Source organism: Pimephales promelas, chromosome 21, assembly GCF_988280905.1.
Source record: "Pimephales promelas chromosome 21, fPimPro1.hap1.1, whole genome shotgun sequence".
Taxonomy (NCBI): Eukaryota; Metazoa; Chordata; class Actinopteri; order Cypriniformes; family Leuciscidae; genus Pimephales; species Pimephales promelas.
In genome coordinates, this window is record NC_142789.1 from 29,814,368 (window position 1) to 29,828,478 (window position 14,111).

At 40.2% G+C, this 14,111-nt stretch overlaps 2 protein-coding genes across 2 annotated transcripts; both read left to right on the plus strand.

Annotated features, from left to right (window-relative positions):
* The first annotated feature begins 888 nt into the window (after positions 1-888).
* Positions 889-5,043, plus strand: tas1r3 (taste receptor, type 1, member 3). The gene is made up of 8 exons (XM_039674194.2): positions 889-1,094; positions 1,191-1,491; positions 1,630-1,986; positions 2,305-2,721; positions 2,810-3,013; positions 3,221-3,341; positions 3,712-4,082; positions 4,324-5,043. The coding sequence occupies exons 1-8, from the start codon at positions 895-897 to the stop codon at positions 4,888-4,890; spliced, it is 2,538 nt and encodes an 845-aa protein (XP_039530128.2). The 5' UTR covers positions 889-894; the 3' UTR covers positions 4,891-5,043.
* Positions 5,044-8,044: 3,001 nt separating this feature from the next.
* Positions 8,045-14,002, plus strand: LOC120480794 (taste receptor type 1 member 3-like). The gene is made up of 8 exons (XM_039674196.2): positions 8,045-8,250; positions 8,346-8,646; positions 9,038-9,394; positions 11,372-11,788; positions 11,877-12,080; positions 12,299-12,419; positions 12,810-13,180; positions 13,436-14,002. Exons 1-8 carry the CDS (start codon positions 8,051-8,053, stop codon positions 14,000-14,002), a joined length of 2,538 nt encoding a protein of 845 aa, XP_039530130.2. The 5' UTR covers positions 8,045-8,050.
* The last annotated feature ends 109 nt before the right edge of the window (positions 14,003-14,111 follow it).

Sequence of the window (14,111 nt, forward strand, 5' to 3'; positions counted from 1 at the left end):
CGTCAAATGTCCACTCATAAATGCTATTAACCCCAGTGACGGTTAGGTTTAGGGATGGGGTTGAGGCAAGTCATATATTTTTATAACATTAAGTCAACGGTGTTCATAAACACGCTGAAAGACGATTATGCGTCTTGATAGCACGCCAAAAATGGAAATACGAATTGGCGTGTCATACACACGCTACTTCATGAGATCAGTCTGGAATAGAATAAGTAGCTGTGTTTGTAGTCATCTCAGGGTGGCAATAGACACTCAAATTTTAAACTCTCCTTTTCAGAGTACTTACATTTTAAATATGTATTGGTTTATAAAGACAGTTTAAACAAATATGGAAAAAACTGCCTACCCCGCCTTAAAGTACACAAATAATATCTTTCTACCCAATGCATAAGAAACAATAAAAAGCAGCAAGACAGAAAAGCAAATTTTTTAAGTTTAACTTAATACTGTGCTAAAAACACAGTGCTGAAAAAAAATGAGATTCAACTGGATAGGACCAGCTATTAACAAAACAGCACAGAGTGAACAACCCCTTATACTTCAAAAAATACTTTTTACTCTGCAAATTACCAATGTCATTTGAAACGTACTTGAACGTTGAGGTGAGACCAGAACATTTCCAAGTGAAGCCGGAATGAGCCTTGATGTTGACCCTTGCAGGCAAAGCACCTGCAAGCTGATCACATAAGTGTGGGGTGGTGCATATTACTATCTCACGTGTTGTCGGTTGACCATCTTACAATCATAATCTCTCGTCACTGAGAGAATCACAACACATCAAAACTAGAAGAGCCTAAGCAACACTTCCACTGAGGTCAGTCCAGCTGTTTCACTTTTATTCATCACTATCCATGGTATATATCTTCATGCTTCAACTGTTTACTCTCCAGAATGGCTAAGGAGTGGACACTTCTGGTGCTCTGTGGCATTCTGGGGTTTGGACTCAGCAAGAATCCATCATGGTTTGAGAACATCTCAACAAATCTTTTCCAATCCCCTGGAGATATTCTGATAGGAGGAATTTTCCCCATTAACGAACTCACAAGCGATCTGAGCCAAAGGGTGAAGCCTGACGACATTGAGTGCAACAGGTAAAATCTTTGAGGAAGCCATATTGACCATGAAGTCTACAAAATTTTAAAAAGCTTTACTCCCTAAAATCAGTTTTAATCCTTCTGTTTTGGCAGTATAAACACCTATGGTCTGTCTCTCTCATTGGTGATGAAATTCTCTGTGGATTTGATCAACTCTAAAGAGGATCTTCTACCTGGAATCACACTGGGATTTGAGAGTTACGACTCATGCATGCAACCAGCCGTTATCATGAGGCCTGTCCTGCAGCTTCTCACAAAAGAATCAACAGGGGAAGTGGACGTCGCCTGTAACTACACTGACTACAAGACTCGTGTTATAGCTATCATAGGCCCAAGCACCTCTGAGTTGGTACCGATCATTGGCAAGCTGATGGGGTTTTTTTTTATGCCATTGGTGAGTTACCATATTAAATATATATTGTTGGAATTGCTTTTGGAAGCAAAAATCTTAACTAGCAATTTTGACCTCAATATGTGATGCTTTTTCTGTTCTAATTCCTGTTTTATTTTATCTCTAATTGCCCAATCTTAGATTAGCTATGGTGCCACCAGCGACATGTTCAGTGACAAAGAGACCTTCCCGTCCTTCATGCGCACAGTTCCCAGTGATCGCTGGCAGGCTGCGGCCATGGTGCAGCTTCTGAAAGAGTTTGGGTGGAACTGGGTGTCAGTAATAGGTAGTGACGATGAATACGGACAGAAGGGTCAGCAGCAGTTTTCCAGCCTGGCCAATGAGGCGTCCATCTGTGTGGCATATCAGGGTTTGATTCCTGTATACGGTGATCCAGAGCCAATGATAAAAGAGATTCTCAATCGTATTGTGGACGTCAACGTGGGAGTGGTGGTTGTTTTCTCTCTCCCCAAGCCAGCCAGAGACTTCTTCATAGAGGTAAAAAAAAAATTGCAACTTTAAAAGGGCTCTTATACTTTAAAATTATACTGAAGATTCAGAACTATAAAGTTTCTGGCCAAACCAAAAAAAACAATTCAATTAGAAGTTGCAAAAGAGCCTCGTTACAAAATTGTTGGATTCCCAAATACTTAAACATCAACATGACATCATGACTTTCAAGTCAAGTGGCATGTTATCTATAGGCAATTTTAAGCTATCTGCATGTATGTACACGCCGTTACATGTCATTTATATTCTCAATAAGCATACATGTTTTGGTGTTTCTAAATGTTCTTGTCATCACTACCTGACCAGGTAATCAAACGAAACATGACAGCCGTTTGGGTGGCAAGCACTGGATGGTCTCTGAACGATGGTGTATCCACCCTGCCCGGCATCAATTCAATAGGCACAGTGCTGGCGTTTGCAGACATCACCAAACCTATTGACCTATTCACTCCCTATATCCGTGAGCTCTTCAAAAAACTGGAGGAGACACAAATCCCCCAGGAGCCTGATACAGAAATATCCCCTCTGGACAACCCTTGCCCAAGATGCGGCTCCCTAAACCAAGCCAACGTGAGCATGGTAGAGGTAAAACTTGTGCAGCGGAAAATTTTCAGTGTGTATACTGCCATCTACTGTGTTGCATACGCACTGCATGATTTACTTGGATGTAATGCCACCCACTGTGCTCTAAATCCCAAGACTGACAACATCTATCCATGGCAGGTAATCGTACACAAGCATTTCTTTCTATAAATCTGATTGTTTTAGCCTACAAGATTACTAATAGAACAGTATATGATCTTTCCTACAGCTGTTAAAGAAACTACAAAAAGTTTCTGTAGATCTAGAGGGAGTCCATTTTAAGTTTGATAAAGAGGGTAATCCAAACTTTGGCTACGATGTTTTGCAATGGATCTTTAATGACACCACTGTGAGCTTTGATGGAATTGGATACTTTTATGAGAACCTCACAATTGATAAAGAAGACATAAAATGGCACACGAAAAACGGAAAGGTACGCATACGAGAAATGCTTGTATTGTAATTTAAATTGATGCATTAACTTGATATACTACCAGTTTCTACACACTTTCTCATTTCTTTAAAATGTTTTTAAACGTTATTTTAACCATTATTCTAAAATATGCAAAATTGTAATAATAGAGAAGGTGTGTCCAAACTTGTGACTGGTTCACCTCTTGACAAATGGTCTCTGTAACAGGTGCCAATGTCCACTTGCTCCTCAGACTGTGGGATAGGACAAGTGCGCAGAGTTAAAGGCTTCCACTCCTGCTGTTTCGACTGCATTGACTGTAAGGAGGGAACGTTCCTCAACAGCACAGGTGCGCGACTACTAGGGTCTGAAATAAACTTTTCCATTAAGGGGCAATATTTGTGCTATATTTTTAAGGATGTTCAACGCTGCTTTATTCTGTTAAAATGTGAAATAATCCCATACTGTTTTGAGATTAGTGCAATTTTAAATATCCTACATAAATTATACAATTAAAAAACAGGAACTAAATGTAATTCCCTAAATGCATTTTTGCCCCTAGCCCATTCATTTCTGACCCATTTCTGAATAGGGCTGTTAATATTTGCTCTAAACATACTTGATTTATCTAACATGCCAATAGCGAATAGAAAATGCATGCATGAGCTCTTTGTTATTACATGTTGACTGACCTTTCTGCCTTCCCTTTTGATTTGAAGATGACATCCAGTGTAGATCATGTCCCAATGGCCAGTGGTCCACCCTACGAAGCACCAGCTGTGTCTATCCCATCTATCCTTACCTGGCCTGGAGCAACTATGAGTCAATTGGACTCATTCTGGGAATAATTTTGGTTCTAGCATTACATGTATTGGTAGGGGTTGTGTTTTTCAAGCACAGAGGAACTCCACTGGTGAAAACTGCAGGTGGACCATTGAGTGGCCTTGCTCTGTTGAGCCTAGCGGGAGAATGTATGAGCCTGGTGCTGTTCCTGGGTCAGCCGGGAGACGTCGTGTGCCATCTGCAGCAGCCACTAAACGCCTTTTTACCCACTGTGGCCCTCTCGGTCATTCTGACCATTTCCCTTCAGGTGATCTTTAAAAAAAACAAATGAATAAAAATATTAAAAGCCATTTTTATTTAATAAAATTAAATAAACCATTAAAAAATTATGTGATGTGAAAATTGTTATGATACAATTTAAATCACTTTTCAGTGGTTCAGTGTAAAATCTGAGTCCTGAAATAAAACCAAATAGAACCACTGTATTAAAACAAGAAATGCAAAAAATAAATATATATAACAATCTACTGCCATCTTTTACTTACCAGATCGTGTGCATCACAGAGTTCCCTGAAAAGTCTCCAGATCACCTGGAGAACCTTCGAGGACGAGGAAGCTGGTTTGTGATTTTGGGATGTTGCGGGCTCCAAGCGGGACTGTGCGGTTGGTACGCCCAAGAAGGTCCCTCCCTGACCCAATACGTGGCCAGTTTGGAGGTGAACTATGTAAAAACTTTTCTGCGTTGCCCAGTGGAGCCCATGTTAAACTTTGGCTTGATGCTCGGATTCAATGTTCTTCTGGCGCTGATGTCATTTATGTCGACATTCATGGCTCTAAAGCCGCCAGGACAGTATAACCTGGCCAGAGATGTCACCACCTCCAGCTTGATTTACTGTGTAATATGGGTGATGTTTATCCCCATTTACACAAGTCTAAACGATAAAGAGAAGTCTATTGCTCAAGTAGGAGTAAGTTTACTTAGTAACATCGGGCTGGTAGCGGCCTATTTTTTCCCTAAATGCCACCTGTTGGTGAAACAACCAGAACTCAACACAGACGATCACTTTCGTACATTTTTAGAAGGGGTACCACCAGCACCACCTGAAGAAAGCTAAACACAATTGCTAAATTATTATTAATATTATTATTATTATTGGGCTCTATGGTATACCTGATTAAGATTGGTCAATTGCTGTAGTTTGTGGTCAAATCTTTTGTACAATGATCCTTATGATCCCTTTCTTTCTTAGTTCTCTTAAAACCCCAACCCTAACCTCAAAATATCATGTTCTTGCTGGTCTGTTAATAAATTAAGGATTTGTTACGTCATTTTGCCTCCCGAGTCTTTCTGATAGAACCGGGAACGAGACACAGTGTCGATTTGACGCAATGGGAGAACACCTCTGCGTGAACTGGTGCCTGAAACGCTAATCTAATCACGGCAATTCTATTGGCCGGCGGCAGCCTATGACATCACTACCAGTGCAACCCAGAAGTATATAAGAGGAGCCTGGAGAACGTAACAACTTAACATCTGAAGGGACTGTTCGGCAGGCATCCCCGAGGCATGGTGAAAGACGCAGTGTCTCGTCCCCTGTTCTCAGGAAACAGAGGTTATAGTTGTAACCTAGACGTTCCCTTTCGAAAGGGTACTCGCACTGTATCAATTTGACGCCACAGGGAACGATATACCAACGCCACCATGCTGAGGGGAGTGCATGCCAAATTATGGATGTCGTCAAAGATGGAAGTTTCACAGAAACCCCTAAAACACCCTCTTGCATGCATGCACACCATTTTTTTAAATAGCAGCTAATCATGCTAATAGCAGCTCGATTGTAATCTCCATTAATGCAAGTTACGGCGAGCTGCACCGACGTGCTGGATTCGCTGTGTTTGGATACCGATGTAGGTTTGCAAAGTCATGAGCATAAATAGTAACGCAACAACCGCCATTGTTGATGGAAGGCTTGAATCGAATCTTTTTCTAATGTTTTTTCGAATCACTCTTGCAGTTCGAGATTCACAGTGCCGAACCATCTCGAACAAGTCTGGTGTCTTTGTGTGTGCCATGCTAGCGTTGCTGGGCAACATGAGATGTATAGAGTGACATAAGATCTGGCTCTGTGAAGGCTCTCTAGCCTGTGGAAAGGCTAACCGGTTCTTTGAAAGCTCGTTAGTTGAACCAACTCTGAACCAGCACAAGCTCTAGCTCTGAACCAGCACCTGGTTCTTGTCAGTGTAAAAGGGGTAAAAGAGGTCTCCAATACAATGAAGGCCTACCAAGGCCACTAAAAGGCTTGGAACCAACAGCTTCCATGGAAGGGGCTCTATTAAGGGAATATGGCCCTAGACATTTTATATGTCTAAAAAGTTGCAAGGGAGCTTGTTCTATTTCTATGCAACAGAAATATATCTCTATCCAATGGATCTCTCAAATGTTTCTCGTTTCACAGTGAATGAAATATTTCTGTCATCCATGATTAACAGATTACTTCAGTCCTGCTCATGTATTTAGGCCAATAATACAAATGTATCTATTCATCAACTGGATTCAAACCATTCAACTACAATAATCCTGTGTGAGATTTACAAAATAAGATATAAACAAAGACAAACACCAATGAAAAGTAAGAGAAAAATGCTACGCACCCTATCTATGCAAAGCACTTGTAAACCTGTGGCTAGGACGGGAATTCAATGTAAGTTCATCTTAACAACAGTCAAAATTGAATGCAAATATCTGACCAATAGTTTTGACATTATACACCTGATGTTGCACTTATGCAAACCCAATTAGCGCCCACAGAATTAAGTAGAGTATTTACGTGACTACTGGTAGGCTGGAAGCTTACAACGCTATTTTGAACCAATAATCGGAACAAAGGGCCGTTGAAGGATGACGTGTATAATTCAAATATTTATCTGACTCCAATATAATTAATCTGACTCCATTAAAGTTGTTACACTACATAACTACATATGTTACATATGTTGTCTACACAACATAACTTGCAAATACAATAGACACAGCAGGTTGATCTCATGAAGTAGCGTGTGTATGACTAGCCAATTCGTATTTCCATTTTTGGCGTGCTATCAAGACGCATAATCGCCTTTCAGCGTGTTTATGAACGCCGTTGACTTAACGTTATATAAATATATGACTTACCTCAACCCCATCCCTAAACCTAACCGTCACTGGGGTTAATGGCATTTATGACTGTTCCCTTACCATCCTAGGTAAAAAAAAGATATGACTTACCTCAACCCCATCCCTAAACAGACACGGGGAATGACGCGGACGTTAATGGCGTAGACATTTACGCATACACGCGGATAGCTCAAAATGCGTAGAGATAACACGCCACCTGACACGAAAGTGGCGTATATATTTATGCAAAAGTCATGATGTCATGTTGGACACGGAATAGAAATCCATATTGTAATATCCTAATGAGTTTAAGGTCACAAAGTCAATTCTGTCAAATCGCTGATAGGCATTTCTGTCAGGACCACATAGCACACAGTTTGGAATGGCGGTATGGTTCCGTTCAGCTGCACATCCATGCAGTTACTACTTTAACGTAAAGAAAAGTAATATAGATACTTCATTAGTTCTTGCTGTCTTTCAATATTTAATTCGCTATTCATGCATGGGCTACAATCCATCATGAAGCATGTTCTATCAAATCCACAAACAAATACTATGGACATTTTTGTATGAATGCACTGTGCAAGCACCATATTTCAATTGTTTATTCAACACACATTATTTGTACTAGAACTCTTTTCTGTGTTTGTGTTTTGTCACTTCACTACACAAAGTGTTTCTGAATCTGAACATACAAGTGGTGTTACTGGGAAACAACATCCAGTTTGATAACAACAAAAAGCAAGTTTTGTTGAGTTTAAATTGTTAGTGTCTAAATACTTAAACTTCAAAGTTTTACTCTGTGAATCACCAATGTCATTTGAAACGTTCTTAAGCGGTGAGACCAGAACATTTCCATGTGAAGCCGGAATGAAACTTGATGTTGACACCTAATTTACAGGCAAAGCACAAAGCAAAGTGTGGGGTGGTGCATATTACTCACATACATGTTGTCGGTTGACCATCTAAACATTATAATCTCTCGCCACTTAGAGAATCACAACACATCAAACCAAGAAGAGCTTAAGCAATACTTCCACTGAGGTCAGTCCAGCTATTTCACTTTTATTCATCACTATCCATGGTATATATCTTCATGCTTCAACTGTTTACTCTCCAGAATGGCTAAGGAGTGGACACTTCTGGTGCTCTGTGGCATTCTGGGGTTTGGACTCAGCAAGAATCCAACATGGTTTGAGAACATCTCAACAAGTCTTTTCAAATCCCCTGGAGATATTCTGATAGGAGGAATTTTCCCCATCAACGAACTCACAAGTGATCTGAGCCAAAGGGTGAAGCCTGACGACATTGAGTGCAACAGGTAAAATCTTTGAGGAAGCCATATTGTCCATGAAGTCTACAAAATATAAAAAGCTTTACTCCCTGAAATCAGCTTTAATCCTTCTGTTTTGGCAGTATAAACACCTATGGTCTGTCTCTCTCATTGGCGATGAAATTCTCTGTGGATGAGATCAACACTCTAAAGGATCTTCTACCTGGAATCACACTGGGATTTGAGAGTTACGACTCATGCATGCAACCAGGCATTGTCATAAGGCCTGTCCTGCAGCTTCTCAGAAAGGAATCAACAGGGGACGTGGACGTCGCCTGTAACTACACTGACTACAAGACTCGTGTTATAGCTATCATAGGCCCAAACAACTCTGAGTTGGTACCGATCATTGGCAAGCTGATGGGGTTTTTTCTGATGCCATTGGTGAGTTGCCATTAAAAGTGTTAGAGGATGAAATAAAAATTCATAAAAAAAACATTAACAGTTAACATTTGTTGATGCACTGTGAACTAACATGAACAAAGTTGAATATATGCTTTGCTCATTGTTAGCTTATGTTAGGTAAAAATAATTAATTTTGGGGAAAAAAAAATATATACACATATATATATATATATATATATATATATATATATATATATATATATATATATATATATATATTTGTAAATGTACTTTTTCCTGATATATTGTTGGAATTGTTTTTGGAAGCAAAAATCTTAACTAGCAATTTCAACCTCAATCTGGGATGCTCTTCCTGTTTTTTCTTTATTCTAATTCCTGTTTTATTTTATCTCTAATTGCCCAATCTTAGATTAGCTATGGTGCCACCAGCGACATGTTCAGTGACAAAGAGACCTTCCCGTCCTTCATGCGCACAGTTCCCAGTGATCGCTGGCAGGCAGCGGCCATGGTGCAGCTTCTGAAAGAGTTTGGGTGGAACTGGGTGTCAGTGATAGGTAGTGACGATGAATACGGACAGAAGGGTCAGCAGCAGTTTTCCAGCCTGGCCAATGAGGCGTCCATCTGTGTGGCATATCAGGGTTTGATTCCTGTATACAGTGATCCAGAGCCAATGATAAAAGAGATTCTGAATCATATTGTGGACGTCAACGTGGGAGTGGTGGTTGTTTTCTCTCTCTCCAAGCCAGCCAGAGACTTCTTCATAGAGGTAAAAAAAAAAATTGCAACTTGAAAAAAATATTTGATCTTTTGAAGTACAGAAATTTGCAAAACTACAAAATTATACTGTAGATTCAGAACTGTAAACTTTCTGGCCAACCAAAAAAGACCATTCAATTTGGAGTTGCTTGGTGTCATGTTAATGTATTTGGATTCCCAAATACATGAACATGACACTAAGCACAACTGCTGGCTATAATTTTTTTTATTGCTATCCCTTCACAAAGAAGCTCAAATCCGTTCTTCCTCTTTGATGAAACAAGCTGCCAATATCACATCACAACTTTCAAGAAACAGCTAAAACACTGCTTACCACAACCATAAACAAGTAGCCTAGCAAGCCAGACCTACATCAAGATGTTAGGTCTGGGAACTCACAATTGGCATACCTCAATCCAAGGGGCAGGATAAACGGTTGTCTTTCTATATCTTTCTGCATGCAATTCGATAGCGCTACAACCAACCAGAGCAACAAACAGTGAATCCCAGGCGTTTTCCCAACAGCCAATATGACATCATGACTTTTGCGTAAACATACACGCCACTTTCGAGTCAAGTGGCGTGTTATCTCTACGCATTTTGAGCTATCCGTGTGTTGGCGTGTATGTCTACGCCATTAACGTCCGAGTGTCTGTACACGCCGTCAAATGTTCGTGCGAAACAAAGTAAAATGTAGATCTAGATCTGGGGAGCGATCTTTTTTTTCCTAGGATGGTAAGGGAACGGTCATAAATGCCATTAACCCCAGTGACGGGTAGGTTTAGGGACGGGGTTGAGGTAAGTCATATATTTACATATACAGTAATAACGTTAAGTCAACGGCGTTCATAAACACGCTGAAAAGCGATTATGCGTCTTGATAGCATGCCAAAAATGGAAATACGAATTGGCGTGTCATACACACGCTACTTCATGAGATCAGTCTGCACCAGCGGAGCTAGTTGAGATATTTAACAACTTTTGCCCGTCAAAACTCCGAACACATCTTCCTTTTTTAAGAATGACTTAAGTGACGTTCTCTTAACTCCAAATCTTCCAGAGTCGCGGCCAAATCCGATTCGAAAGACCGCTGTTCGCCAGCAGCATTTTGTTTGTTTTCAAATAGCATGGAAATCACGGCTCAAATTAAATTTAAGGCTCAAAAAGAGAGAACATGGTCACAAAACAAAATTATGAAACTATTTAGGTCCCGAAAATATAAGTGGGCTTCAGGGAAAAATTTTAATATGCAATTTTCAGACTGATCTCATGAAGTAGCGTGTGTATGACACGCCAATTCGTATTTCCATTTTTGGCGTGCTATCAAGACGCATAATCGCTTTTCAGCGTGTTTATGAACGCCGTTGACTTAACGTTATTACTGTATATATAAATATATGACTTACCTCAACCCCGTCCCTAAACCTAACCGTCACTGGGGTTAATGGCATTTATGACTGTTCCCCTACCATCCAAGGAAGAAAAAAATCGCTCCCCAGATGTAGATCTATATTTTGCTTCGTTTCGCGCGGACATTTGAAGGCGTGTACAGACACGCGCAATCACTCGGATGTTAATGGCGTAGACAAACTCATACATGCGGATAGCTCAAAATGCGTAGAGATAACACGCCATTTGACTCGAAAGTGGCGTGTATGTTTACGCAAAAATTATGATGTCATGTTGCAAATCTTCCAGAGTCGCGGCCAAATCTGATTCGAAAGACCGCTGTTCGCCAGCAGCATTTTGTTTGTTTTCAAGTAGCATGGAAATCACAGCTCAAATTAAATTTAAGGCTCAAAAAGAGAGTAGAACATGGTCACAAAACAAAATTATGAAACTATTTAGGTCCCGAAAATATAAGTGGGCTTCAGGGAAAAATTTTAATATGCAATTCTTGTTCTCTTTTTTATTCACTTCTTTATATTCTCTATAAGCATACATGTTTTGGTGTTTCTAAATGTTCTTGTCATCACTACCCGACCAGGTAATCAAACGAAACATGACAGCCGTTTGGGTGGCAAGCACTGGATGGTCTCTGAACGATGGTGTATCCACCCTGCCCGGCATCAATTCAATAGGCACAGTGCTGGCGTTTGCAGACATCACCAAACCTATTGACCTTTTCACTCCCTATATCCGTGAGCTCTTCAAAAAACTGGAGGAGACACAAATCCCCCAGGAGCCTGATACAGAAATATCCCCTCTGGACAACCCTTGCCCAAGATGCGGCTCCCTAAACCAAGCCAACGTGAGCATGGTAGAGGTAAAACTTGTGCAGCGGAAAATTTTCAGTGTGTATACTGCCATCTACTGTGTTGCATACGCACTGCATGATTTACTTGGATGTAATGCCACCCACTGTGCTCTAAATCCCAAGACTGACAACATCTATCCATGGCAGGTAATCGTACACAAGCATTTCTTTCTATAAATCTGATTGTTTTAGCCTACAAGATTACTAATAGAACAGTATATGATCTTTCCTACAGCTGTTAAAGAAACTACAAACAGTTTCTGTAGATGTAGCAGGAGACCATTTTAAGTTTGATAAAGAGGGTAATCCAAACTTTGGCTACGATGTTTTGCAATGGATCTTTAATGACACCACTGTGAGCTTTGATGGAATTGGATACTTTCATGAGAACCTCACAATTGATAAAGAAGACATAAAATGGCACACGAAAAACGGAAAGGTACGAATACGAAAAATGCTTATTTTACTACCAGTCAATAGTTTTGACACACTTTCTCATGATCTTAAATGCTTACAATTAGTTTTATAGACTAATTATATATATAATGCTTACTTAATAATGTATAATTTTTCTAAAATATGTAAAATTGTTGTAATAGAGAAGGTGTGTCCAAACTTGTGACTGGTTCACCTCTTGACAAATGGTCTCTGTAACAGGTGCCAATGTCCACTTGCTCCTCAGACTGTGGGATAGGACAAGTGCGCAGAGTTAAAGGCTTCCACTCCTGCTGTTTCGACTGCATTGACTGTAAGGAGGGAACGTTCCTCAACAGCACAGGTGCGCGACTACTAGGGTCTGAAATAAACTTTTCCAGTAAGGGCCAATATTTGCCCACAGGAATTTGCTTCCAAGAACATTTTTTTAAGAATGTTACCGATGCTTTAATCTGTTCAAATGTGGAATAATCCCATAATGTTATGAGATTAGTGCAATTTTAAATATCCTACATAAATTATTCAATTAAAAAACAGGAAGTAAATGTAATTCCCTAAATGCATTTTTGCCCCTAGCCCATTCATTTCTGACCCATTTCTGAATAGGGCTGTTAATATTTGCTCCAAACATACTTGATTTATCCAACATGCCAATAGCGAATAGAAAATGCATGCATGAGCTCTTTGTCATTAGATGTTGACTGACCTTTCTGCCTTCTCTTTTGATTTGAAGATGACATCCAGTGTAGATCATGTCCCAATGGCCAGTGGTCCACCCTACGAAGCACCAGCTGTGTCTATCCCATCTATACTTACCTAGTCTGGAGCAACTATGAGTCAATTGGACTCATTCTGGGAGGAATTTTGGTTCTAGCATTACATGTATTGGTAGGGGTTGTGTTTTTCAAGCACAGAGGAACTCCACTGGTGAAAACTGCAGGTGGACCATTGAGTGGCCTTGCTCTGTTGAGCCTAGCGGGAGAATGTATAAGCCTGGTGCTGTTCCTGGGTCAGCCGGGAGACGTCGTGTGCCATCTGCAGCAGCCACTAAACGCCTTTTTACCCACTGTGGCCCTCTCGGTCATTCTGACCACTTCCCTTCAGGTGATCTTTAAAAAAAACAAATGAATAAAAAGCCATTTTCATTTAATAAAATTAAATAGAAAATGTAAAAATTATGCAATAACATGTAATTGCAGTATTGATACAGTTTCTGTACTTCACAATGCATAATTGTGTGATAAGTCATCACTTGTTGTTTGAAAATCTGAGTCCTGAAATAAAACCAAATAGAACCACTGTATTAAAACAAGAAATGCAAAAAATAAATAAAATCTACTGCCATCTTTTACTTACCAGATCGTGTGCGTCACAGAGTTCCCTGAAAAGTCTCCCGATCACCTGGAGAACCTTCGAGGACGAGGAAGCTGGTTTGTGATTTTGGGATGTTGCGGGCTCCAAGCGGGACTGTGCGGTTGGTATGCCCAAGAAGGTCCCTCCCTGACCCAATACGTGGCCAGTTTGGAGGTGAACTATGTGAAAGCTTTTCTGCGTTGCCCAGTGGAGCCCATGTTAAACTTCGGCTTGATGCTCGGATTCAATGTTCTTCTGGCGCTGATGTCATTTATGTCGACATTCATGGCTCTAAAGCCGCCAGGACAGTATAACCTGGCCAGAGATGTCACCGTCTCCACCTTGATTTACTGTGTAATATGGGTGATGTTTATCCCCATTTACACAAGTCTAAACGATAAAGAGAAGTCTATTGCTCAAGTAGGAGTAAGTTTACTTAGTAACATCGGGCTAGTAGCGGCCTATTTTTTCCCTAAATGCCACCTGTTGGTGAAACAACCAGAACTCAACACAGACGATCACTTTCGTACATTTTTAGAAGGGGTACCGCCAGCACCACCTGAAGAAAGCTAAACACAATTGCTAAATTATTATTAATATTATTATTATTATTATTGGGCTCTATGGTATACCCATTTAAGATTGGTCAATCGCTGTTGTTTGTGGTCAAATGTTTTTGTAT